This window comes from Simochromis diagramma, unplaced genomic scaffold (assembly GCF_900408965.1).
Source record: "Simochromis diagramma unplaced genomic scaffold, fSimDia1.1 OVJJ01000343.1, whole genome shotgun sequence".
Classification (NCBI taxonomy): Eukaryota; Metazoa; Chordata; class Actinopteri; order Cichliformes; family Cichlidae; genus Simochromis; species Simochromis diagramma.
In genome coordinates, this window is record NW_024386831.1 from 13823480 (window position 1) to 13850647 (window position 27168).

At 40.6% G+C, this 27168-nt stretch overlaps 1 protein-coding gene across 4 annotated transcripts in view; it reads left to right on the top strand.

The window, feature by feature from the left end:
• Nucleotides 1–670: 670 nt before the first annotated feature.
• The window catches only part of LOC120731169 (protein TANC1-like), a 98220-nt gene continuing 71722 nt past the window's right edge, over nt 671–27168 (top strand). For 3 of the 4 annotated variants that reach the window (XM_040028048.1, XM_040028051.1, XM_040028050.1), the window contains exons 1-2: nt 675–907; nt 12856–12949. In XM_040028048.1, coding sequence (XP_039883982.1) covers nt 12889–12949 — 61 coding nt within the window. In that variant the 5' untranslated portion in view covers nt 675–907; nt 12856–12888. Of the gene's footprint in view, nt 908–12855; nt 12950–27168 lie in introns of all 4 variants that reach the window. The other variant, XM_040028049.1, reaches the window with a different exon arrangement.

Consider the following 27168-nt stretch of genomic DNA (forward strand, 5'->3'; position numbering starts at 1 on the left):
TAATCTCAGTCCGAGGTCCATTCACTACTTCCAACTTCATCACACGATTTAATTTCACTTAAGCACCTTAAAGTTTCATTTTAGAGTTCTCTTCTTTCTACATATATTCCCAGAAGGCTTCTGGAAGAAAACACAGACAGCTGATGCACTTCCTCTGGATTCATCTCCCATCCAAGTGACTTCTTCAGTCTCAGACTGACTGCAAGTTTCTCCAACCAATCATTAAACTGAGCTCAGGCCTCAGTGTTAGGCAGTGGTGCTAATTTTGGCATTGTGCAACTGTACTCTTTATAAGGATGGGAAAAACTTGCATCCAGCTGACTTAAGAAGGTGCTTTTAAGACTTTTAAGACAAAGTTGGAGAGGCAGAGCTTAAGATTGTTTGGAAGTGTGCAGAGGAGGGATGGTGGATATAGTAGACAAAGGATATTGAAGATAGAGCTGCTTCTCTGAGGAGGAAAACCTCAGAGAAGCGTGTATCTGGAGGATATGCAAAAGTTTGGTGTGACAGAAGAGGACCCCATTGATAGGGTGAGATGGAGGCATATGATCCGTTGTGGCGACCTCTAAAGGGAGCATCCGGAAGAAGGAAAATGTGAAGTTTTAGAGAATTTCACACTCCTTAAACTAAATGCTTGCAGCTTGTATCTCTAGCATCCTGTCATGTCCATGAGGCATGCACACAGAAATGAGAGCAGAAGAAAAGAAGCGGAGGAGGAGGAAGGAGGGGTAGATCTGGTTTGTTCTCCGCTGCTGATCCTTCCCACAGATGACCTCATGCGAGAGAAGGAGGAGTCCGACGTCCCGTAGCCTACCTTGGTGGAGCAAGTGGGGACTGAACTCGTGTGGAGATACGCTCAGAGTGCTGGTGAAACTTTTAGGACTTTAATATCCATGACATTTATCAGGTAAGATTTAAAGCGTATTCACAGATTGTTTGTGTGGTCGTCGTCGTTGTTAGTTTGTTCACCAGTTGGGAGAAGTAGTGTTAAAGCGTGAGAGTTTTAGTGGCAGTTTGTTGGGAGGAATGTCGGGACATGCCCATTGAGCAGTCTTCAAAACCAACGGGACTGACAGCAGTCATTGGGATTTTTATTTTCAGTGGCACAGACATATTCAGTCTCTTTGTTCGAGTTGGTTTCTCTGCTGCTTTTACTTTACGTTACTGAGATGCTAAATTAGGTCAACTTTAAGGGAAGTTATTCGGTTAGCGGGTTAAAAAAAATCGCTTTTTTTTAGCAGGTAAAGTTTCCATTCATTTGGATGTTAAACTCAAAGGAAGCAACTTTAAAGTAACTAAAGTAAATGTAATCAAAGTAATTAAAAAGATTTGTTTCATAAATACTGACTAAAGAGGTGGCATTTTAATCGATTAGTCGATGGCAATAATTTTTAAAATGGCCTCATCTGCAAAAATCTCTAAAAATATAGTGACTCCATTGCAAAGTTCTGAGCACAGTTTTCAGTAAGTAGCAGTAGTTGTTGTTTATTCCTGTTTTCGTGTGGAGAGAATTATAGAAAGGTCGGAAAAGCATCACTTTCCAGGCAGGTTTTTTCATGTCTAAGCATTTTAAACGATTCTGGTGTCATTCTAAGGCTTTGAATGAAATACAGTATGAGTCAGGGATGGGATGGCCTCGGTCCACACCACATGGTGTGTTCAGTTGATATATGGGTGGATCCCTGGTATAATAATCCTTAAAGTCAGTCATGCAAATATATGAGAAACGGGAAACTAGATGTAAGGACTGCAAAATTAATCGGATACAGCAGATAAAATTCATCCACTGGGGGAAATCATCCAACTGCCCACATGTGTGTCAGTATAACTGGGGAAAGACTCATTTCAGAGTTGGACTATTCAGTGAAGGTGAAGAAAGACCATTGCAGAGTTTCTGTATAGTCGATAAAATGTCAAATGAAAATAAATATTTGGAATTTAAGATTTAATTGGTGCAGATTCGCATGCTACACAGTGTTGAAGTGACCTAAATTACTTTATCACCAGTAATCCGATAAGAAGTGAGGTGAGTGTAGCTATGGACCAGATGTGGCCATCAGTGTGTTGTGTAAACACTGTGCGCGCATCATCTTATGCACTGTCAACGTTATTTTCCCCTTTTAGAGGAAAAGGTTCATGGGCATTAAAAAAATGGAGGGAGGAGGAACACTTGAATTCAGGGTTCTATTCATAGAGATTTCCAGTGATAAGATGAACTCATATCAATGTTCAGTGGATTGTGTTTATTTTTTAGACTGCATGTCTGAAAGTTTCATATAGTGGTTAGTGTCTATTATCAGCTTGCTGAGGAAGAACAGTGATAATTGCATTGTCCTCTCATTAGGACACAGATGATTTCCAGAAAGGTCATTACTTTTCTTATGACTGTGTGGTCTTGCTTGATGCTAATGCTCTGTATTTTCTGATTGGATGCGGTGGTTTTGAAAGAAAAACCAAATCCAGATATAGCTGTAGGCCTAAGGCTAAAGGACTGTAATCTTTTCCACCCACATAAATTGAGTCATTGAAGTTTGACCACTGGCTGGATATGAGTTCTGCTGCTTTCAGCATATTTCCAGTGGAGGAATCCTCCTGTAACTAAGCCAGGTGCTCTGAAAATCAAAGTTCCAGTTTTTTGTTTTCACCTCCTCGGAAATTGCTTGTAAATGTCAGGATGAAGCTTTGATCGTTGATCGCATGTGAAGTCATAGATTCAACATGCTCTCTGATCACTGTCTCTGATAAAGTCTTCATAACCTTAAAGCCTTCAGGCGTTCAGCCTTGAGAGAAGCTGCCACAACATTTGCTATTTCCTCCACTCAGCTGCTTGTTTCATTTTAGCTCCGAGGGCTCTTTGCCTCTCTAGTGTTGATTTTTTCTCCCCCCATTTCAGACTCAACAGGTGGGACAGGCTTTGCTGCCGACAATCATGCTGATGGTCAGTTAACGGGAATATGCTCTGTATTAACTTTCCGACATAATTTCAGGCAATTTTACGCTGATTATGAAACCATTAGAGAGGATTTGCATGCCTCTGTGCCAAGGCTAGAACTACCCCAATTGTCTGTTATGAGGTGTTTGAATTGCAGGGCAGTCATCTTATTGAAAGTCCCTCAAGAGTCTGCTTCCCACTCTCTGCAGAGCCTGGTTCCCATGGTCCTCAGCCAGTTGGCTTATAACAGATGCTGGCATCAGAGTCGTATTGTTATGGCTGAGGAGGGAAGGTTACTGGAGCCAGTGACCTGACAGACAGCACACACTGAGCTGGTGCTGATAATAAGGATAATGGTTTTGTCCTATTGAAAGGACCCAGTCGATGGTTCCAACAGGAAAGCCAGATTTTTAGCGGCTTGTAGGGTTCAGGACTCCGTATGTGAGCCTACTGGATGGGTTCTGAAAGCCTTGGTGTAAAAATCTGGTGTGAGTAAGGGTCTTACTGCACATTAGCTTGTGTGTAGCCTTATGGGAGTGCCCTATTTTGTAACTACATTAGCAAAAAGTTTAAGAGTGCTACTGTGTTACATATAAGTCTCCATGAAACTCCATCCGTTGTCATGATTAATTGCAACTTATTTTTTGTTTAGCTCTTCCCTCACATGATTTACTTGCATGCTACCAAAACCTTCTGAAATGTGATTGCAAAGATTTACTATCAGTGCAAATCAGAATGTTTCCTGTAGCAATAATCTCGTTTCTTGCTTTCAGAATCTGCATCTTCATATACAGATATCTGATTTTAGAGATTACTTTATCCCTAACCTGTTACACATACTTGTCTGTTTTGGTTTGGTGCGTTAAGACGTGCCAAAGCTGTCACTCAAACTGCTGGACAGCTTCCAGTCGACTTGTTTGCAGTTGCAAAGCTAAGGCCAATTGCAGGATTTTGTGACCGTAGCCATGTGATTTCCATCTACGTTTGAAAAGCTTAGCGACGGTTTGTGTCTGATGAATGTGGAAACTTTCAAGGAAGGAATCCCCTCTGCGTTATATATCAAGAGGAAGATTATGATGCGCATTGTGTGTGGAATTTACAGAAAACACATGCGAGACACTTTTGCATCTCAAAGCCATTAAAGTGGTTTTAGGGCATGTTGTGACATAATGACATAAAGCAGAAACGGTTACCCCCTTGAGCTCTTGGAACCTGAACAAAGCACAAATTGTTGCAGGCTGTTATGGAGTTGGTGCCACCCTGTGGGGTAGACGCTCTGTTGAAGTTATCATAAGAACCTGCAAGAGTATTATACCAGCCTATTTTATGTTTACTCTTTAAAAGATGTGCATGTGTCAGACGCAACATAACATCACCATCAGGAAATATTCTGTCGCATTCTCAGTGCTGGGACGACAGATTATGTACACACCTTTTGGCAAAGTGGCAAAGCTGTGTAATTGCATTAGCTCAAGTTTCATAAAGGGAATGGCAGCTTGTGTATCAAATGACTTTCCTTACCATTTAATTGCCACATTTCCCCTCGGGTCATCTAATAAAACACTGCAGAATCACAGCCATTTATTTGGAGTTTGTCTTGTATTTCAGTAATGCTGTTGACATTTGCAGAATTTAATAGCCATAAAAAATGCCCGGCGTTTCCTGCAGTATAAGTTGAAAGTCCAGGTGTGAGAGCGAGTATAGTGTGTATGTTTTCCCATATCTGAGCATGTGGTTAGGCTGTGTGTGTCTAAATCACGTGATTGTTTGGAGGTGCTTCTTAGTGCCAGCTGTTACTGATTTACATTTTCAAGCTATTTTTGAGAACTCCAGAGATGCGGTGATAAAGAGAGAGAGGGTCATATATATAAACCAAAAGAACGTGTAAAAACAGCACAACACACTATTTGGAGTATTCACTTGATTTGTATTTCAAATGAATTTGATGATTATTTAGTTGACACTAGTTTAGAGTCTGTGGGAGGAATGTGCGATGACCTGTGTGCAATATCTCCTTTGCATGTGTGACTGGTGTCTGCAAATTGCACATAGTTGTGTGAGTTGTACTCTCATCCGTGTGCGGCTTGTTGCTCTCCTTCATTGTAGAGTGGGCTGGACCAGTCTGCAGCAAGCACCCGTGAAGGTTGCTGTAGACGAAGAAACCAGGAAAGCCAAACTCGATGGTTTGTTAACAGTTTTACTGTGGCCATATGTCGCCATTGTGGAACGTGTGCTGTTTTCCACTTGCTTTTATGTTCTCCTGGTCTACATAAATACATTGGTTATGTTTGGAAGTATGGAAGTGTTTGGGTTCCCACAAACCGATGAGCCAGTCGTCAACAAAGAGCTGCTGTGTGCAAATGTTTTGTACCCAGACCAATTGTATTCCTGTCATAACAAGGACTTAGGAAAACAAATCTTATTTGGATCAGTGAGATGTCAGCGTTTACCCGTTTTTGGTAAAACGCACACCTGAAAAACCTCGTCATTTTGGAACCATATAGCCAACTTACAGAATGGTAACCTGTCTCAAGTGTTTATTGATATTTGTTTGTTCATTATTACTGTTTTATGAAAAATGAATGGAAATACAAAAGTACAAACACGGCGGTGAAGATCTGTCATTTGTAATGCTTTTTTTTGTTTGGTGCACTGGCGCCTTGCTATAATTCTTTTTGTGACTCACTGATTGATAAAACCTTAATAGAGATGTGTTGCGTGGACTTCCTGTGGACTTTGCGCACTGCTTGTTAATGTTTTACTCTTACTCAAATACCAGTCTCTCACAGAAGTGAATACCAAACTTAGTCTAAGTAGCAACGATTTGGCTTTATTTATTTTTACTGCAGATTTTTATTTCCACTTCACTGCTGCAGCAATTTAGTATCAGAGTGATAAGAGAGTTTAGTCATTATTGAGAACGAGATGAGGACGGAAATTGACGCAACATTGTTACTCAGTGTGGAGTTACATCGGAGGTGGTCTAACCTGGGAGCGAAGAGCGGAAACCATGCCGGCTCATCCGTAAATTCATAGTACCTAGTGATCTTTATCTAAATTAGTGCTGTTTTATGCAAATTCACTGCATGGTCTTGCCTTACTCTGACATTCCCATGCCAGGTTTAGTTTCCAGACCCCGAAATGTAACTCCATATTCAGAGTACTCACTAGCCCATTAAACATGCCTTAACGCTTCTAGATCAATGGTTCATGGATAAAACCAAACAGGTTCACTCATTTTCACTGCTGACACAGGGATTAGGGGTATAACCGAACACAAAAGGCACTGTTTTTACTCCATTCTTACTAACTGTCCTACTTATTCACTGATGCTAAAGTCAGTTAAACACTGTTTATTGCCATTATGTAATCTCAGGTGATAGACAAAAGGACAAAAGAGGGTAAAAGACGCTCTTGAGTTTGAAGCTTGACACGCACCTGAACTTTCTGTTAATGAATGGTTACTTCAGCTGCTGTAATAGATAAAGTTTTGTTTCTGCTATTTTTTTTTTTGTTTTTTTGTTTTGCCTGTTGGGAAAGATTTTCTTCTATTTTGAAGCTTCCCATGCCAGTCTTATAAGTAGATCAGATTTGTTATCTTTTTAAGTTTTGCACTAAGCCATTTGGCTCGTCATCCTCAATAAGAACCAAGCTTATTTTGCCCCAAGCTCGAACCTTGGATTTGCCGCGGCCTTTGATGAAATGATGATTTTCTACTGGCTAAAAGTAAACAAACAAAGGAGTACTGACCTTTTTTCTCATTGTTTTAGTTTTGAAACATTTTCCCATGATATTTGTTAAATTTGCTGAAATGATCAAGCCACATGATATTACTTACAAGCCATGTAGTAGTTGATGTGATGGTATTACTTTGCCCTATTAGTATTATTATTATTATTAGAAATGTGTAGTCCTTCATTTCCTGTAGAAATGCACGTTGCCGAGTTCTTCAAAGGCTTCTTTGTGTTCTGGGAAAGTTTATGCATCGGAAAGATGATACTATAAACCACTGCTTTTTCTGATGCTCAAAGGCATTTCTTGACTACAGAAACTTGAATATTAGCTCTAATAACAGGAACATGAGAGCATTTAAGTCCATTTCAGCTACAGGGAGGTAGCAGGTTTGATTTCTAGTCCATTTCTTTGACACTGGTGTATCCTTAAGGCTGCTGCAACTTGTACACATGATTCATTCAGACTATGCAGACCTTTGAATCAAATGGTGACCAGAGTGCACTCATTGGTTTTGCTTCTGCTCTTTCTTTTCTCTCATAACTTGTTTGGCACAAATGGTGTCACCTCTTTGGGTTTCTCATTATTTTTGTATAATCATTTGTCATACTGGCTTTCAGAGTTCCAAGATGCATACATGCATACTGATTTGTTGACATTTGTAAGTTGTTTGATACCACATGCCCATTACAGAGACATAACTTGGTTTAACTTAGAACAGTTTTTGTGTATAGCAGTGTGATGCGGTGACTTTTACAGTAGTGAGGCAATTACTATAGACGTCCTGGTGAAAATGTTCAACTTTAGAACAGTAAAAAAATATTTTAATTTTTTAAATCTCTTTACTAGTTTACTACTAAAAGCTGTGAAAGGGGTGACTTTTTCTTTAAATAATTCAGCTGTTATAATGACAGTAATCCTTAATCCATGGCAGTTTTGGCCCTACTTGCCTGCTAGATACCATTTATGCTATTTCGAATCCCTGAACTAGATGGTCTTGACCATGTATTTGGTGTTACTATTTTTTGGAGCATGTTTAATGCTCACAAATTATATGTGCTCATGTATGCTTAATGGTAAAGACCATCAGGCTAACAAAGCATGCTAGTAAGTGCTTAGTAGTCCATTTTCTTCTCCAAATATTACCACCTTTAGCTCAGGAAAAACCTGGATAGCAGACCATATGATCACCTGTGTAATTTGTTTGTGGGTTAATCACAATGTTTAAGTCATCCATTAATATTTCAAGGTATTTCCCCCTAATTACAAGATGAAGGCCTGCTTCCTATAGGCTGGTGCAGGGAAAAGGCTGAGCAGGAAACACTTGAGTCAAACCGGTAGAGAAGTGCCATAAAAATATCTGTCCTTTTGTTATTTCTCTTCCAGTTGCTTTAGTGTGAATAACAACCTTTTGTTTACAGTGGCTGACACTCAGACTGCGCTTTCCTCTCTACCTACTTCCAGCACTTCCTCTTTTAGAGGTTTGTTAGCTAACTTGCCCCATTGTTTATGGACCCTTGAACTCACAGGCCAGGCTAGGCCTGTTTCCTGCACCCAGCGAATGGACAGCAAATAAAAGAGATAATTACGGATTTCACATGAGAATTTTGAAGTCTCACTAGTTTGCTTCTAGGCTAGCTTGTTTGATAAACCAGCTTGAAGGTCAGCCCAAAGTGAGAATTTCCATGTTGCTATGACAACAGGGTGGAAAACTGAGAGCAGTCACTCATGTAGAATCAGTTGATGAAGAGAGCTGGCAGGGCACATCAACAGGAAAGAGATGAACGCATGGGGTGGAAAATAGCTGTTTGCTCCAATGCTGGAAGCTCATCTGAGCTTGAGGGTGCACTCTCTATTGTTTGCCACTTAATAAAGTGCAAAGCAGGCTAACTCACCAGCATCAGTGTTTGTTAAATGTTCCCCCACCAGATGTAATCAGGACAAACAATCCCCTTTCTGTTCTCTATATAGGCATCTTCTCAGATGACTATGGTATAGCGAGCTGGCCCCATTAACCACATGTCACGTCGGCATTGTGCAGGTGTGGATCTTTCCTGTTTCGTAACCTGCCTGGATTTGAACTGTGTCACATTGGGAATGACCTGGAAAACAAATATATGGATAACCCGAGGCTCCTTTTAACCCACCCAGGCTCCAATTTCTTTTTTTTCTAAAAGGGAAGCTGCCTTGACATTATACCGCAGATTGGAGTCAGTTTTATTTTTGCCTTGAGCTTTTACAGAGTAACAGACAGCTCTCATGTGAAGGTCTTCGTGCTGACATGTATGTTTGGTTAAAATGCTAGCAGTGGGAAAATCATGATGCGGTCTTTCGTGTGTATCCCTTTAGATGGTCTGTTGGAACTTTATGACAATTTGCCTCAAATAAACAAGAGCAGCAGCAAATTAACTGCTTTTTCACTGGGTAAATGTTGTTTCTGCAGACCCTTGAGCCTTGATGGCACTTGCACTGCTCTGTTTTAATTTTGAGAGGCCCCTAGTAAGGGGCCATGCTAATATACAAACACAGCTTTATGCACTGGGATGAACCAGACCTTGAAGGCTTAAAGAATATTGATTCCCATCGCTCTGCGTAGCATGCGGTTCGTGCTTCTTCTCTGAGGGGACTGTCTTACAAATGTCAAATTTATAGCCCTGCTATGCTGATCGAAATACTTCTGCTGTCGTGGGGATTAAGCTTTGATTTCATTAACCTTTTTCAGGATTCCCCACAACCAGTGCCAATAAAAACAATGCAAGGCTTAGGCGGCATTAACACAAAATGTTGTTCGTGATTATCCAGAAGACTTAATGAAGACACTTAGTTTGTCATGAAAATCATCCTTCTTTGTTTTTTTTTTTTTTTTTTTTTTTTTTTTTTTTTTTTTTTACATTTTGATCTATAACAGTGTATTCACCGGTCACCTTAGTGGGTACACCCCGTAAGTACTAGGTTGGGCCTTCAGAGTAGCCTTAAGCTTTCATGGCAGAGCACAGTTGCTGCACATCCATGATGAGAATCTCCTGTTCCACCGCATCCTAAAGGTGCTCTATTGGATTGAACTCTGCTGTCTGTGGAGGCTATTTGAGTCCAGTGAACTCATTGTCATGTTCAAGAAAACATTTGGAGATAATTAGAGCTTTGTGACATGATGTGCTTTCTTGTTTGAAGCAGCCTTCAGAACATGGGCACACTGTGGTCTTAAAGGGATGAGCATGGTCAGTAACAATATTCATTTCCCCCCCCCCCCCCCTACTCCTAACCAGGGCCAACACCAGCAGCAGCCTGAGCTGTTGATACAAGGCGGGATGGATCCGTGCTTTCTTGTTGCCAAATTCTGACTCTACCATCTGAATGCTGCAGTGGAAATTTAGACTAATCAGACAAGGCAATGTTTTCACTATCTTATGTTGTTCAATTCTTGTGAATATGTGTGAATTGTAGCCTCAGTTTCAGTGTTCTTAGCTGAACATTTGCTTTAAGATGTGGACTTCTGCTGCTTCAGGGTTTGAAGTGTTGTGCGGAGCTAAGCTCTTCTGCATAGCTTAGTTGTAAAGACTGGTTAGTTGAGTTACTGTTGCCTTCCTATTAGCTCAAAGCGTTTTGTCCCTTTCTCCTTTAACCTCTGACATCAGTAAGGCATTTTTCTCCCAGAGAACTGCTTCTTTGTTTTTCAGTGTTTTCGTGGAAAAAAATCCCAGTAGATGAGCAGTGTCTGAAATACTCACTCCACTCCATCTGGCACTGATATCATGTCACTTAAATCACCTTTCATCCAATGGTGCTCAGTTTGAACTTCCCAGTAAATATGGTCATCTTGACTGTATTTACAGTTTGTATCAGTTTCATTGCAGTAAGTCAAATTCATCGAGTTCTTGCCTCATGATTGGACGATTACCTGCCCGCATTTATCAATGAACATGTGAACTGGCCAGTGAGTGTAGATCTAATTGGCACCAATATCATTTTAAGGTTTTTCATTTTTGATGCTTTGGGGAGTTTAATAAACAAAGCAGTGTTTGTAACACAGTACTTTAGTTTACCAGATGTTGTTCCGTGACCACCTGTGGCTGTTGCAACCTTGTGTCATAATTGTGTTGGGTTGGCTAGAGTTTATCTATGCCAGTGTCTCGAATCACTCTCCATTACACTGTATGCAGCAATCTTTCTACGTTTTCCCTTCCCGGAGCTAAAATGCTCACGGACTTTTAATAATGCTGTCATCATTGTGCTTTTATTTAAGCTGTCATTATGACAGTGATGACACATGGTTGGCTTTCTTTCAAGTAATATGTACATTGTAACTCCGCACCTGATGCAAACAGCTGATAGACGCATAGCTCAGAATTAGGAATGATTAACTGTATACCATGCCTGAAGAGGTGAACCTCATTCTCTCACTGGGTGCTGACTTTGTGTGTGTGTTTGTGTCCAGTGGCTGTGATGGGGGGGATGGAAGGAATTTGTCATGTTGGCTTTTAGAGTTTTAAGAGGGCGTTTCTCATTTCCTTTGGGTTCACCTGCGTAATGTTTATTGTTACTGTGGCGATGAGCAGCGAGCTCCCACACAGAAACTACCAACTCCTCCTAATTTTGCTCTGTGATGTCATGAACTGCAATATCTCTGCCTCTACACATGCGTGAAGTGTTTCCAGCTGCGCGTCCTTTACCCGGAGTCGATTTAACCGATGCGTGAAGCTATACATTTTTAGACATAAGTTGTAACGGCCGCCGTTTTCTTTGTATTTATTACACGGCGTGCTGCGGGGAAAAGCCTGTTCTAACGTTTAGGTCTAAGGTTTATTTTTTTAGCACCTGGCGGCTCTTTTTTTTTTACTTCTCATCCGTAAATAATCTGCTCTTTCAAGTGATTCAGTTTATTTTGAAAAGTCTCAACAGGATCCTGAGCTTTATTGTGAAAGGTTTATGTGGAACATAAACAAGCGGACACGCGAAGGTGTTACCGTCGCTGTTGCTAACGACAACGCATAAAAACAGGCGCTTGTCCGTCAGTAGTGTGGTTATATTAAATATAAGAGAAAGAGAGAACTTTAAGAAATTAATATAGCCACTACAGTGACCATCAGAACAATGAAAAAATATTGTCGTAAAGTTTATTTTGCGACACCACGAAACAAACGATAGCGTAAAATGAAACGATAGATGTTTTTATATCGTCATCCGATATATATCGTTATATCGAACAGCCCTAGTGTGCACATGTCTTATACTATGACAAATCAGGTGTATTTCTTGTTAAGGTTTGGTTTTGGGTATAAAAAGGTAAAGGATTAAAAAAAAAAAACAAAATAAAAAAAATGGTGTATAGGGGGAAAAGGTTGATTCAGAAGCCTCTTTCAATAAGCAGTAAGAGGACCTAGATTTGTGAAGCCTGGCCTCTGGGTTAAGAACTATGTTTTGTTTGCACATGGCATATCCTTATTTGGTAGAAACCATTCTTTTCTCTTCATTGGAAAGATTGCTCTGCTGCTATTAATACAGTACTGTAGGAGCCTGTAATGTGTTCAGAGGGATGGTAACCAAAAATCCCACACAATTAACTGTTCTAGGCAACGCTGTGTTATGAATGTTTTTACTGTTGTCCAGCTACGTAAAGACTATAAATAATCCCAAAGTAAGCAAGAACATCCAGGCCAGACCTTGAGTTCATGTTATACCGTTTAACTCTAAGGTTTGAAAATGAACACAGGGTTGGGAGGAACCATGGATATCAGTTGTAAACACCCAAGTGCAGCCCCGTAGCGTCGATTGCATGTGGAATTCAGGGCATTCGACCGACTGTTTTCCTGCATAACAAGATAGCAGAACTTGTCCTTTTCTGTTTAAATATTAGAGCATTCTTTCCATGCTCCCCTCCACTGATGACCTGCAGGAGTGGGAGTGCTGTGGGAACACTCCCGGGCGAGTGCCAGCTAAACAGATAGAAATGCAGATATACAGTACACTGTTTTGCCATTGCTGTGTTCCAAGCTTGAGGACACATTTGGCCTGTTTATTTGCTTAATTCTTGATTAAAAACAACAAAAAAGGCCTCGTGTGTTTAATCTGTTTTCTTATTTGCACGTGAATACAGAAAACGGCCTCTGTTTTGTTAGACTGACAATGGATGCATCTCAGTTATCCTGTTGTGACTGTGGGTTAATGAATGTTTTTATTTGTTTTAACCCCAGGGGCTCTGCAGAAAGGATTCCAGGAATCTTGCCATGTTCAAGGCAGTGCTGAAGAAGAACAGAGATGGAGGCAAGGGGAGCAAGAAGGATTCAGGTATGTGTAAAATCTGGAAGAAAAACAGCTAGGATCCAGGAATCAGATACCCCAAACACCAAGACACTAAAGCTACATTCAGAGTTTATAAATTCATTCCTGACTAAGCTTTATGAAGTACCCTTCACAGATGGCCTTCTAGTTAAAGATTGAGAATGTGATAACCGAAGTGAGTTAAGTGAGCTGAAGAGAACAGAAGAGAAAGCTAAATCTGAAGTGTGCTCTTGGCAAATATACAAAACTGATGGTGGGGGGGGGAAATCACTTTTTCCATTTGACCTATTAAAAAAAACAAAACAAACCAGTGCTTCATTTCTAGATATCTGTAAACACTGTTGCCATAACTAGAATGGTACTTGAGGAAAAACCTAAGATGTGCACTTGAACTTTAAAGCTCTTCCTGTACTTGTCCTCTATGCGGGGAGTTTTCCAGTTTTGGTAAAAGACGGTGTGGGAAGAAATGACAGCTATATGATCTCACACATTGTAGGTCACTGGTGACACAGCGCGCCATAGACGGAAATCACGCAGCCATTGCTACATCTCTAACTGTGAGATCAGAGCAGGATACCTTCTTTCTTTCTATCTTTGATTTGACTGGAGATACAATGTGACCGTTGTGTCATAACAGATGTTTCACTTTGGAAGCTTGCATCGGGCCTTTCCAAAATGACTAATCATGAGTCAGTCTTAGCAATACATTGTTTACTTGTACGTGCAATGGCTTTCTCCAAAGACGTGTCTTGAAATAGCAGGTTGACCATTTATGCTTATACTGCACCTACCAGCCTAGACCTGCTGTAGCACCTGAGGGCTTGCCTCAGAAGTCTGGTTCAAACAGTCTACAGTGTGCACGGTAGATGTCTCATAGCTCCATCTATCGTGCTCTATCATCCTTTGTCTGATGTGATTGTTTCACTCAACAGCCGGTGTTAAAATTAAAGGGGAAACCGTGACTTTCTTTCCACAGACACACACACAATACTTCAACACATCACCTCGACTGCTTTCCAGTACATTAAGGGATTGAGATCTGAGCACTGCAGCCTTGTATACATTTTCCTTAATGAAGGTGTTGCAACCTGTCTAGCCTGTATGAATCACTCAGATAGCGTAGTTTTCTTGTTATTCCACACTTAAACACAGAAGTTACTGGGTGTGTGAAGACCAAGAGCAGCAGAGTTTTATGGCGGGATAGAAGTCTTTATCCCCAGCCTCACTTTCCCAGTTGGAACCCATCCATCAAGCTGAAGTGGCTCTGCCTCCTTTTCTCATGCTGGGACAATAAAAGTCTTGCCACTCCTTTCTGTTGTTTAGGGCTCTTATGGTTGAGAGGTCAGCTACAACTGCTACCTTTGCCCCACTGTTGTGCCTGCATGGGGCCTGTATATCTGTTATATATCTTTATTTTCTGGGCTTTAACAGTTTATTTAGTTACTTGACCTCAATGAAATGTAGGTAATGTCATAAAAAGTTGCTGGTAGATCATCTCTTTATAATCTTGTCCTTCCTGGGACTTAAAATGTAGTTAGGAATACATAAAACCTGATGATTGGATACATTACGCATTATGTACATGCATTTTTTAAATGATTATTTATTAGTCTTATAAGTCTGGGGGTTTTTTCTGGCCCTCTCAGCGTCCTTAGAGGCTGGACTCTAAAGACTTTCCTTTCTTCAGAAGATCCAGAAGGACAAAATGTCTGTAAAATGTGCTCAGCAGCATATAATGGAAATAAGTGGGAGGAACGACCTTGATAATCGTATAATTGCACGAGAGCTCAGCATATGTTGGTCATGACTTGGTGGCTATGGACTGGAGGCGACTTTAAAACAGTAAAGGAAACTTGGCCCCCATGCCAGATACCACTACAGTCATTAGCTCTCCTTTGGGATCTCCCCATTGCCAAGACCACAAAAACACACAGCTTGCTAATTTAGTCTCTCCATCTTGTGCTCCTCCTAGGTCCTTCCTCCTTCGTTTCCTCCTCCTTCCCACTTGCCTCTCCTGTAGTCAATGTGCAAGGAATCTGTTTGAAATTGACCATGTGAATCCCTTTTAAGTACTTTTTTATGGTCTGCCATTCCATGAGTGGGCACTAGTTTGCTGTGGGTAGTTGCCTTTTGATGTTCTCATTTTCTGAGAGCTGGGTAATTGTAGCAGGGACATGCTGTGTATAGGAATCACTACGGTCGATATTTGGGACACTGGGAAAATTATTGCATTATAAAGATTAAAATGTTGTTGTAGCTGGTGTTTGCTGGGAGGGTGCATCCCTCTATTTAAAGATCGGGTTGGTAGAAATAATGATGCTGTCTCGCCATGACACGAGTTTATATGAAATTGCTCTGCTTTGTTCTTTAATTTTTAATATAACAGCAGTCGGACTTAACAAAAATGAATAAGGAGAGTTATGTTCTCAAGATGCTGTTGCACGGTGGTGACTTTCCTTTGGGTGAGTTCCTTGGAGACAACTTTTTGTCTTAGTTGGAGTTCAGTCAAGTAATTAATCAGCTGGTTTTCTTTAGCAGCCTGTAAAGTACATAGTTTGTCACCATGTTTTTTAGATCATACCAAGGACCTTTGTTAAGACATGCGAGTCTACATTTTTCCACCAAGATTTAATGCTTTTTCTGGCAAACTGGCCTCAGTAGCCCATTTCTTTACCCTTCACAGAGGCCCCAGTAGCTTTCTCCTTTTGAAGCCTTACTGTACTGAGAGAAGTAAATAGTTGCTTTCTTCACATCAGTTCGTGCTGATATATCCAGGAAAATTGCATTTTTGGCTCGGCTTTAATTGCTGAGTGTGACCGTGTGTTACCGTAATACCTGAATGAATGCCCACTTACTTAGGCTTACTGCTCCATGTGCTGCTTGAAGCAGCTGCCACACAGCTGTCTGTCTGTTGTGGGTGATGTAGTGTTAATCTCACTAGCTGTCCACTCTTTGAGGTAACAGTTTCAGCTGTTTATTCCTCCGACTCCCGACACATTCACCAGCCTTGTACACACAACGAATATGCAGTTACCAGCAGTTGCCAGGACTTTTCTCCCTTTGTTTGTCAGTATAGAGACAGAAGCCACACATGCACCTGGCTGGACCGGGAGGAGCTACTCTGTTGTTGACCTGAGACCTGGGGTCAACCCCTGCTTTATGTCCCCACAGATAATGGCCAGCCACTTGCCCTAGTTTGCAAATATTAGGAGGAATTGTGGGTCTAATCATTGAAATGTTTAGGAAAAGCAAACCCCAGATGTGATTATATTTTCCAGTTAAACCAATATACGAAAATGACTACGTCCCCCATAAAACGTGACCACTTTGTTCTTTTTTTTTTTTTTTCTTTTTTTTTTCTTTTTTTTTTCAAGGGATATCAAGGGAATATTTGGTCACATTACTTTTATTATCAAGGTCTAATACGGCATAGAACGTGTTGGCTCTTCAAACACATGACGATAAGCAGCTTTACACAACAACAAAAATTTGTCACCGGTTCAGTGACTTGCAAAGTTTCTAAGTCTTTTAATTCCATTTCAAAGCGATTCACGGCCTGAGCAGACTCTTTGAATTTCAGGAAGATTAAGTGAAAAATTTATGGAATCTAAGTGATGTAAAAGACCCGCGTTCAAAGTACTGGTCATTCTGTGTGTGTGTGTGTGTGTTTGAGAGAGAGAAAGAGAGGGCATTAAGAACTTTGTTGCCTCAGCTGTGGCGGAGAATGGTACGTGCTGTCTCTGCACTTTCTGTGCGCTTCTTGGGTGTTTTGACATAAAACAGTGATTTGTTGCTAAAGGTCAGACAACAGCAAATTGGTTAACAAAGCAGGATTTTTGTTTAGGTGGCTTTCTGATTTTTAAATACTGCTGTGATGTTGGAATAGATGAAATCTTTTAAGGCAGGCGCCAGAAAAGCGAATCGTACTTTAGGGGAAGAGTTTTTTGGTTTGTTATGTTGTAAAATCTCACATCTATTGTGAATTTTATTGCAAGCTCTGCTCTGCATACTCGTGTATCACCTCTCTGTTGAGGTACAGTGTTAGAAGAACAGCTGGCATTGCAGAGATTCCAGGGAGTTCTCTCTGTTACAGCTGCCCCATTAGGATTATTTTACCGTTAGGGGAAGACTTTCCTCTGTAAACAATAACCACAGGTGGCTGAGTTATTTGTCCAAACATAAAGGAGCTTTTGATATAAGGTTCTTCATTCGAACAAAGGCAGCTTTTTTTTTTTTTTTTTTTTTTTTTTTTTCATTGTCTGGTTGCAGAGGATGTGTGTGATGTCGACGCGTGAGGCCCAGGTTCTGAGGCCTTGGTTCTTTGCTGCTTCGGGTGCAGTCTTCATGTGCGAGTTTAGGATCACAGTAAATTCTTTCACCGTCTCGTGATGTCTAACACTCCACTCAGACATTAACAAACACCACTAGGTGCAGAATCTGCCACAAGTTCCAGTACCTCACTGTCTGTATTTTTCTCACTGAACAGCTGGGTGGCAGGCTCTTCTCTATACATGTTATCCGCAGACATTTGGAGAAACGCTACCTGCTTGGCCTGTGGTTGTGAGAAAACTTAAAGAAAACCTCTGAGTATATGTAGCTACAGGAAGTGTAGTTTCCAGAGCTCATTCGCTGTGTGACCATTACAGAACAACCACTTAACAACCAGAAAATAAATGAGTGTCAAACAATCTGAAAATACATTGTTAATATCCTTGGATTTACCCATCATATGTAAAGCTCAGAACATTACCATTGTCTCTTTTGTCATAACCTCTTGATTTTACCGCTTAAAAAAAAAAAAAAAAAAAAAACTCTTCCAGGTATGAGGCTCTAGATTGCCTATAGTGATAACCTTCAGCTTTTGTCTGAATAATCTGTGATAAATAGGCTTTTAAAATCACCTCTACAGTTGTGTTTGAATTCCCCTCTAATGTCTTTTTTTTTTATTTCAAAGAGAACTGGTGATAGGTGTGAAATGGGTTTTTGTTTCCCATTTTGCTCCCGGTCATGTTTATGTAGTTTTTCATGTCCAGGCAGTTGCGGTAGGACCTGAAATGGTGGAGAAAGAATGCACCTGATTTACAAAGGAGACCATTCAGTGCACAGACCTACACGGCTATCAAAGCACTGCACAGCCAGCAGGCAACGATTAGCAGGGCGTAGCTCAAACCACATCTTTCACTTAGACACTCACTCATGTGCAAATGCACAAACACCCAAACACACATGCAGACTTGGATGCCCACAAACCTCAGGTGTATCCACATTAGACACTCCCTGTCTTTCCTTCTGAAAAGCAAAATCTGGACTCCAGGGAAAAGCAGTGAGCCTGGTTGGCCCACCTCGAGGTTACTTTTTGCTACAACAAACATTAGGAGCAGGACATTTCGCGTCACATAATGAAGGACTTTTAAGAGTGATGGTTGTAATCATTTTTGATCACATTCCATATATATATACATTTTGGATTGTCAAGCTATTTTTGATTGTTGAAGCTGGCTAGCATTTTCCAGGAAAAGCACATATTAACAACCTGTACTTCAATGACAACCTCAAGTCTGTTGCTTCTCTTTTTTCCTTGCCCTGACACTGAAATGCACGAAATGTAACATTTTTTTAAAGACCAAAAAAAGAAAGCTCTCACCTGCTTCTGCTTTACAATGACATTTTCTCGTAGATCCTCATTAATCCTATCACCATTTAGTGGAAATTACTATAAGTAATAAACTGTTGTGGTGCACATGTGACTGTGGTCAGAAGAAAGACTTCTAGGAACAGCTGGAAGACACAAACTAAGTTCAGGTTTTATTAACAGCTAAACAACTGTTATCCTAAACCTGTATTAAAAAAGTTTTTTTTTAAGCATATAAAGATCCAAATCGGAGGCACAGACAGTCATAGTCCCATGGATGTCTACCCATGCTACTTGCGCCAAGTTTAAAGTGATAAGAGGTCACGGTAGTATGGCCTTTGTGACTTTTACGTTCATTCGTTCACAGCTTTTCTCTGAAAGAGGATACAGATTCAGTCATTATCAAAAAACACGGTGACAACCTCCAGACTGCTCCACTCACGACTTCAAAATATGACTTCCCAAACTAAGGGGGCGGATTGCATATACAGCACAGCAACAGTGCGTGGATAGCGCCCCCCCCTTTATCCCACTCTCTTTCTGCTCACTCCTCACCCTTCACCCATCAGTCGGCAAACAGTTTTTTCTACTTCAAAGACTAGAAAAAACAGTTTATCAGTTAACGTGCCCGCGTGTTTTCACATGGTCTTTGAAGAGGTGATAGTGGCTGTCATGACAGTTCATTGGTTGGAGAGGTCAGCGGGCCACAGGTTTTTCTAATTACAGCGTGACCTTCCTGGGCAGACACATTCCTTCTGTCTGATTTCTTTTTTTTTTTTTTTTTTTTTTCCTCTCCTCCGTTTTGCTTTCATACCTTCCTCAGCCATTGTCTGTGATTTAAATAAGTACCTAAAGTGTTCCTTTTATGCAGTAGATGATCATGTCACCCATAGGAGATACTACAAAGTGCCAGCTGTTCGTTGCTTCGCTTTGATATTTTTCCCAAGCGTTTTGAGGGTTGGGTTCCTTCTCATCTGCTGCCATCTCTTTGCAGACACCAGCCCATGCTGTCACAGTGTCTGACTCTCAGAAAAGTCTGTGTGGGTGTCTGTTGAGAACTCTGTTCAGTCCTGGGCTCGGCGCCCCCCTTTCTTTCTCTTTAAACCTACTTTGCTCTGCGCTGCTCTGTTCTGCATTTCTGAACACAGACTTTTTTTCTTTTTTTCTTTCTTTCCTTTTTTGTAATTGTGCCTGCAGATGAATGTCTTGCCATCCTTAGCTCAGGAGGGTTTGCAGCAGCCTGAACTAATGACCTTGGTTCCTTTGTGCCCACCCTCAAAGGAACAGAGGATAACTGCTTCAAGTAGGAGCAGTTTGCATTGAGTGCTTCCTTTTCACATTTAAAAAGTCTTCTAATAAATGTGTTATTTTTGGATCGGTTTTTATTTGAAAACTCTGTCTGCTCAGAGTTTGGTCAAAACTGACAAAAGCATAGAATTGAATTTGGAAGTATATGCAGTTGAAGATCATCCTAAAAAAGCACTGCTTGGTGCCCGAATGGTTTATCTACTTTTAAATATATTATTAATCTTTAAAATAAATGTGCTTGTTGAAAAGTTCCTTCTGTTCTGAGAATGAATTGAGGCAAGATTGATTGAAACTAAATTTGCACAGATTTCCCACTGACAGTGAAGAGTACAAAGCTGCAAGCTTTTCGCTGGTCCTTGTTTGCTTATGGGATTAGGCTCTTTGCAAGGATTTGGTGAACAGCCTTTGTGCCGCATCCTTGTCCATTTAACATTACCGAACAGGCTGTTGTCCAGAGGTTACTGGTGTTCTCATGACCTCACCTGGCCCCAGATGAAGCTGTGCCTAATGGTCTGTGCTAATGGCAAGCTAAATCTGTTGTTAAACCACATCTCCATGGCAACCTAGGTCTCCAGACCACATTTTGCACTTGTGTCTGAAAATAAACCCCACTTTTGTCTCAGAGTAGCTTCTTAATATTTCTAACAGATAAAAGTGAGAAATTGTAGGTTTTTGTAGAAGTATCAGGGTGGAAAAAGATGTACATCTGTAAAGTCATGTCCATCCCTCATCAGACAGCATTGTAATTCAACCACATTGCAGCGGTGTGGCTCCCCGAGCTCTGTTCACAGTATTAAAATGATTGATCATAGCTTAGATGCGTGTGCTAGGCTTGTCCATCTGTCCTATGTGACAGCTGTTTCTGCGAGTTGGAGAAGATGCCATTGCAATTAACCCCCATGTAAAACCCGTGCAAGAATTTTTTTTATGGTATTACTGTGGAAAGATTAATGGGTCAGTTGCTCAGCAGCACCGCAAATCAACCCTTTTTAATTGCATCAGTAAAAACCCCCCCAAAAAAACCCTTCTGTACCTAGACCAGGGGTCGGCAACCTGCGGCTCTTTAGTCCTTATACTGCGGCTCCGCGTGGTTTGGGAAAATAAATTAGAAGTATTTAGCTGAAGTGTATTTTATTTATGTTCATTCTTTTTTTAACTTGTACTTCTAAATTGGAAGATTATTGTGATATTGAAATGAAAAAATAATAAAATATAATTTTATTTTTATATCGCTCTAAATAAGCGTCACACTCGCGGAAGCCGGTGTACCCGCCGAAATACCGTACATTTATCGAGACTTTCAACCCCAGGTAGGCCAATTATGGATCTTCGGATCCACATTATGTCAGCAGCTGTTCTCAACCCTGAACTATGTTAAAAACAAACACCGCTCACGCCTCACAGATGACAGCTTACAGTCCTGCGTAAAGATGAAAGTGACTTCGTACAGCCCCGATTTGCAGACGCTGTGCGCAGAGGTTCAGGAGCAGAAGTCCCATTGTAAACATATCACGGCAGACTCGACGATGTTTGCATGAACATGCTTTTCAGCATCTCTTTATTGACCACTTTTCATACACGGTTGCTGTACGCATACAGCCGGCTGTAACTTTTCAGCTCACAGCCCGACATATACCACCAACAACAGCATAGATAGCACAGACGTTAAGGTGGCGAGGCGTGATTGCGGGTGCCGCTCAGGTGCATCCACCTCCCCTGCAGCGTTGCTGCAGATGACGCCCCGCCACACACCTTAACCTGGTAAAATACATATTTAGGCAGAATTTTGCAAATATCTATTTTTTTTTTTTTTTTTTAGCAGCATAGTGCTTTTTTTCCAATTATTTTTTTTAAAAGTCAGGTCAAGGCTCCAAAAGCCCAAAGGTGATATAGGGGTGGCGGCTCACAACAGTTTTTATTTGCTACATGGATCATTTTAGTTCAGCTGGGTGTCTTTCCTTTTGTTATATTTCTTTAAGAGTTCAAAATGTGTTAATTACATAAATAAAATGTAACTTTCTCTGTAGCACTTTCATAAGCAACACACCTTAGTTGTTCACACAAAGCATAAAGGTAAAAAACAATATATACAGTGTTAACTTAATTTTAGATGTCAAAAAGTATTTGCGGCTCCCAGTGTTTTCTTTTGCGTGGAAACCGGGTCCAAATGGCTCTTTGGGTCTTAAAGGTTGCTGACCCCTGACCTAGACCATTGACCAGAGAGAAACATAAGAACACTAAAGTCCACCAAAGAAAATCTCAGTAGACTGAAATTGTCTGTAATTATTAACCAGTTAGTTGTGTGTAGCACAGACTACATTACCTTGATATTCTAAATTTTGTTAGGTACACTATCTGCTTGCCTTGTTGGCCTAAATTGATATTAGACATTAAAAGCTTGTATTTTCAGCATAATGAATTATTTTTAAATTGTTGTTTTATGCTGAAATAATGTCAGCTTTGTTGGTTTTTCAAGTTCAAACACACCGATCTTCTTCTTTTATATGATGCCAATTAGTTTGAAGCCAATGTAATGTAAAATTAAACATTAAACTTAGACTCTTAACAGAGTTTCTGAGTATGGTGGACTCCAAAGTTGCAAAAAGGCAGGGGAGTTCATAAAATGCCTTCTTTTTTTTTTTTCCCTAAAGGTGGTCTTTTCCTACTACTGCCAAAGATATCGGCTCAATCTTACACAGCTATCGATTTAGACCTTTTCTGATCAGTGAGAATTTTTCTCAGGTGAGAGTCTATTGACCAAACAATTGACTGGTCGACCCTGACGCTACAGCTATATTCTTTACAAGTCCTTCGCTGCACCTATAGAATATAAATAATTCATTAAGAATGCACCCCTTGCTGGGTTAGTGCCACTCAAGTAAAAAAATTTAAAGCACAGAAAACAACTTACTCCCTAATGTTCACTCAAAAGGCTGATTAGTGTCATACAAGGATGGATAGGAGGCGAGAGGGATATTTACCCTGTAGTCTGGCAGTGAACAGTGTCCCACTTGTCTAGTCTGGGTACTGAGGAGGCCTGCAGAGAGACATTCAAACATGATTCTACCAGCATGAATATCAATAACTCTCCAGCCAAGACTGTCAACAGTGGATGTGCCATAATTTATTCTAGAGCTCTTATGAAATGAGGTCAAACCCTCGACAACTCAGCATGGACACTGGGCTCATTTGGATTTCCATGGATGGTAAAACATTTGCGTTTGTGTCATGTACATCTTTTGTTTTCTTTTTCTTTTGTCTTTTGGCTGCATTATGCTAATCTGAAAGAGTGTAATTATTTTTTTTCTTTGTAGGAAACGCAACCAGCTGGAGCACCTGTGAAATAGATTGGTAGCGTCCTTCTGCATTCTGTCTGTCTAATTAGAAAACTGCAAGTGGTTCTGTTGTTGTTCTTGGCAACACAATATGTTTCACATCGAAGGATTTAGGTTTGACTTAAATACCCTTTTATTTTCTATGTGCTACCAGAGGTCCTCAAAGATTCTCTGTACGTTCTTTTAACTAAAAAACACTTCTGCCCCCCCCCCCCACACACACACACACACACACACACAGAGTCACTTTGCAGAATCACACCGTCATTAATCTGTCAGATGCATAAATCTTTGTGGAGACCCAGACTTGTGCATTGTATTCATAAATTCTAGTGTACCCATTGTCATCTTCTATAAATCTTCATTAATGTGAAATTGCCTGCACGTGCGGAGGCTGATTTCCACCCCTTTTCATATATAGGCAGGTAGACACACATTGGGGAAAGGGAAAAAGGGAAATGTGCTGTTTAACGGAACAAAAGCTTCTAAATTGGGGGGGAAAGATAATCAAGACTGTGAAATAAGACCCGTGATCCCTGTAATAGGCATGTAACTCTTAGGGAATGTGTCAGAAGGTGGCAACTGTCTGACACTCGTCACGATAGCCATTCCTGCTTGCACATACCAACCCCTACATGGTACAGGTTTTGGACCAGGCAGTCACAGGAAGATCACATTCATGTGTGATTTGCTGACTTCAAACATGATTTCAGACATGCAAGTAGTGCACCATTATCCACTTAGTGTGGCCTCCCTACTCGTTGTTGCACTATATTTAGAATCACTACCACTTTTGTGTCCTTAACAGGCGCCTTTTTTCTTTATTGCATTAACTAACAGATAACAGTTGGTAAGGAAAATATTTGGTCAAGGCAGGCCTACTATCAGCACTGAGTTCAGCTGCAGGTGCGGGCAACATGAGAGACTGGGACTGTTGTGGAGGGCCGCACCGTGTTTCTCTCTTTATAAGCTTCTTGGTGTGACCCTCCACAACAGTCCCAGTTTCTCATGTGGCCACTTGGGTAAATTAATTTCACCTCCCTTGGTTCAGAGCAAAGATCCCTGGTGCAGAGCAGACCATGCACTCATGTACGTGCACGCACATAAGTGCACACTAACGTAGGCAAATCTGTCTTAGATGATTAAGGATCTCTATAAGATACACCTCAATAAATATTTTTATTGCTAATTTGTTTGTGACAAATAACAGAGCAGTATAATCAGCTGCCTCCCCAGTGACCCTGCATCGCCTCAGCCTTTAATTACCAGCTACAATCTAACTTAAGGAACTTCTCCTGGTGGCACATGAAGAAGTCCTGCACCTGCTGAAGGTTCTAGTTAGTGTTCCCTTCATCCTCAGAGCAAATCAGAAGAGCAGAACAATGAATAAACGCTAGAATTATAACTTTCTGTCCAAAATGGTGAAAGTTAAAGTTTGTCCAAAGACTCTTGACTGGTCAGCCTGTCTGTAGGAAAGCACAGGATATGAAGGGTGAAAGTTACCCAGTGACTGCACTATCAAAATAAGAGTGATTGAATTTTCCATTAGTAAACTGACCAGAGACTGTTTTTCTGTGGTTGGATGATTTAAAAAAGAAAAAAAAAAAGAAGAAAAAATTGGCTGTTGTGTTTATGTCAAACATTGTCTGTATTTTGGATTTCCACCTCAGGATATCAGACAAGCTCTGAGACTCTAAGATCTACTTCATTTTAGTGTTTCTGCTAATATGTGGGTTGTTGTCTTTCTGCTCTGCTTCTCGGCCCCTTTATTGGCATTCCGGTTGCTTCCCTGTCACAAATCTTAAAATAAAACATGGCAAAGATATTGTCTGGTTCATATCTTTTTCCCATACCCACTTAAATTGGCAATTTGTGAAGAGGAATGGGAAATGTCATGGTGCCTGCCCAGTGCTACCCTTCACCTCCTCCTCCTCTTTCCCCCCCAAGACCCACATATACTCCTCCCTTTCAGTCACACTTCCCCAGGGGCCAGTGGGGAAGGCATTCCAGAGCTCGGGCTACTGCAGGGCTGTGTTTCAGAGGAAAGAGAGCGAATCGCACACTCTTAGTGTTTCTAGCTCCAAAACCCTTTGCAGTCTTACTTTGCCTGCAGCATCTTAACATTGCATAAAGCACCTAATTACCAAGTACGTATGCATTTAAAGCAAAGCTTTCCTGTTTCTAAAAAGCTAAAACTAAAGATTCTCCTCAGGGACCGCACGGATAGATAAGTAATCCTGTGAAAACAAGTAAGAGAAGAATATCTCTAGAGAGTTTGAAAACTTAATGAAATTTGATGGTTGCAGGCAAAATTAAAATCTTGCGGCGTGGCCGTGGGGAGGATGTTAGTGCCTTACTTTAATTGTAGCAAACAGGAAGTCATTGAAATGGGAAAAATCCTGCCAAGATGTCACACATGACACTATTTCAGGAATGAACCTGGGCTGAAATTGGAAAAGCCGAAACAAAAAAGCCATAGCAAGAGAGCTAACAAGTCGGTGGGATTTATTATTTATCACTTTATCAGTCTATGTTTTACAGCCTTTTCTCAGGCTGCCTTGTACAGTATTTTGACCGTTTCTATGGCTACCACTGACTGAGTAAAGTGGTCTGAAATGAGAAGGGCCTCATGGGGAAAGCAATGATGCCTCCTCAGTGTTTCCCAGATTGGTTGCATTACTTTGCCGCAACAAGTAATTTTTTTTTTTTTTGGTATTGGAAACCAGAAAGCTTTGCGCCTTATTAACATATTACATCCAATTTGTCCTTCGTCACTATAGATGACTCGTACTGAGGACCCTCCCCCCACTCTGTATTCTTTATTGTCTGTCTGTCTCTCTCTCCTCTCTGCGGGTTTCTGTGTGTTAACCATGACAGCTTTTGTGAGACTGTCACCTTGGTCTCGGAAGTACACAGTAAATCCACATTGGCACTCAGTCTAGCGAAAGAATTCTCTTCTTTGGTGGATTGTTCCATGGTCATCGTGCTTTGTGTGCTGACTGAAAGAATCTGCATTAATTATAGTCTTTCTTCATTTTGTGTGTAGGGCTTAAAATTAACTGGCGAGAAGCTGATACTTGACTGAGTTTGTAGTTTTGTACAGTATGTGTGTGCAGAGGGGGGAGAAAAACGTATCGTGGCTTGTTATCGCAACATACTGCATTGACTTATATCATAGTTTGCACCTTAAACTTTAGATTTTTGGGGCAGGCAAGTTGATAAATTAATAGAGACAATACTGTTTCTTTGGTAAATTGTTTTTATGTGTGTAGCATATATAGTATAAGAACTGTTCACTGAGAAATGTGTCAGCCATCACATGGTATCACAAGCCAATGAGTCAGTATGCATCCCTCCCTTCATTAGGGTTTAATCTAGTTCATTGTCTGTGAATGGTGACAAGGTTGCTGTGAAAATTTGAAGCGACTGGTGTGGAAATGTCATTGTCCTGTCCTGATATGTTTGGGCATGCTTTTAATTTGGTGTTAGAGAAAGGGTGTTAGCACTTTGTTACCCTGTTTAACAGTGAAGTGAACTACTGGATAGTACAGAGTAGAGATGGCACGATACCACTTTTTTATGTCCGATACCGATACCGATATCATAAATTTGGATATCTGCCGATACCGATATGAATCCGATATAGTGTTTTTTAATCAACAAAACTGTTTTTTAAATATCTTGCTGCATTTTGTATAAGTTCATACTCAAGTTTAAAACAACAACTACACTAAAGCTATTCTGTTATACCTGTATGCAAAAAAAATATTTCATAGTTCAGCAATACTGATCAATCTGATAAACTTAAACCTACACCATCCTCCCTATTCTGGTATTTTAAAGAGTACTTAGCATAAATATTAAGCAACCTAACTAATAGGGTTCCAACTCCCAGCAACAATAAAAATAAATAAATAAAAAATAGGGAACCACCCCTCACGCTCCACCTC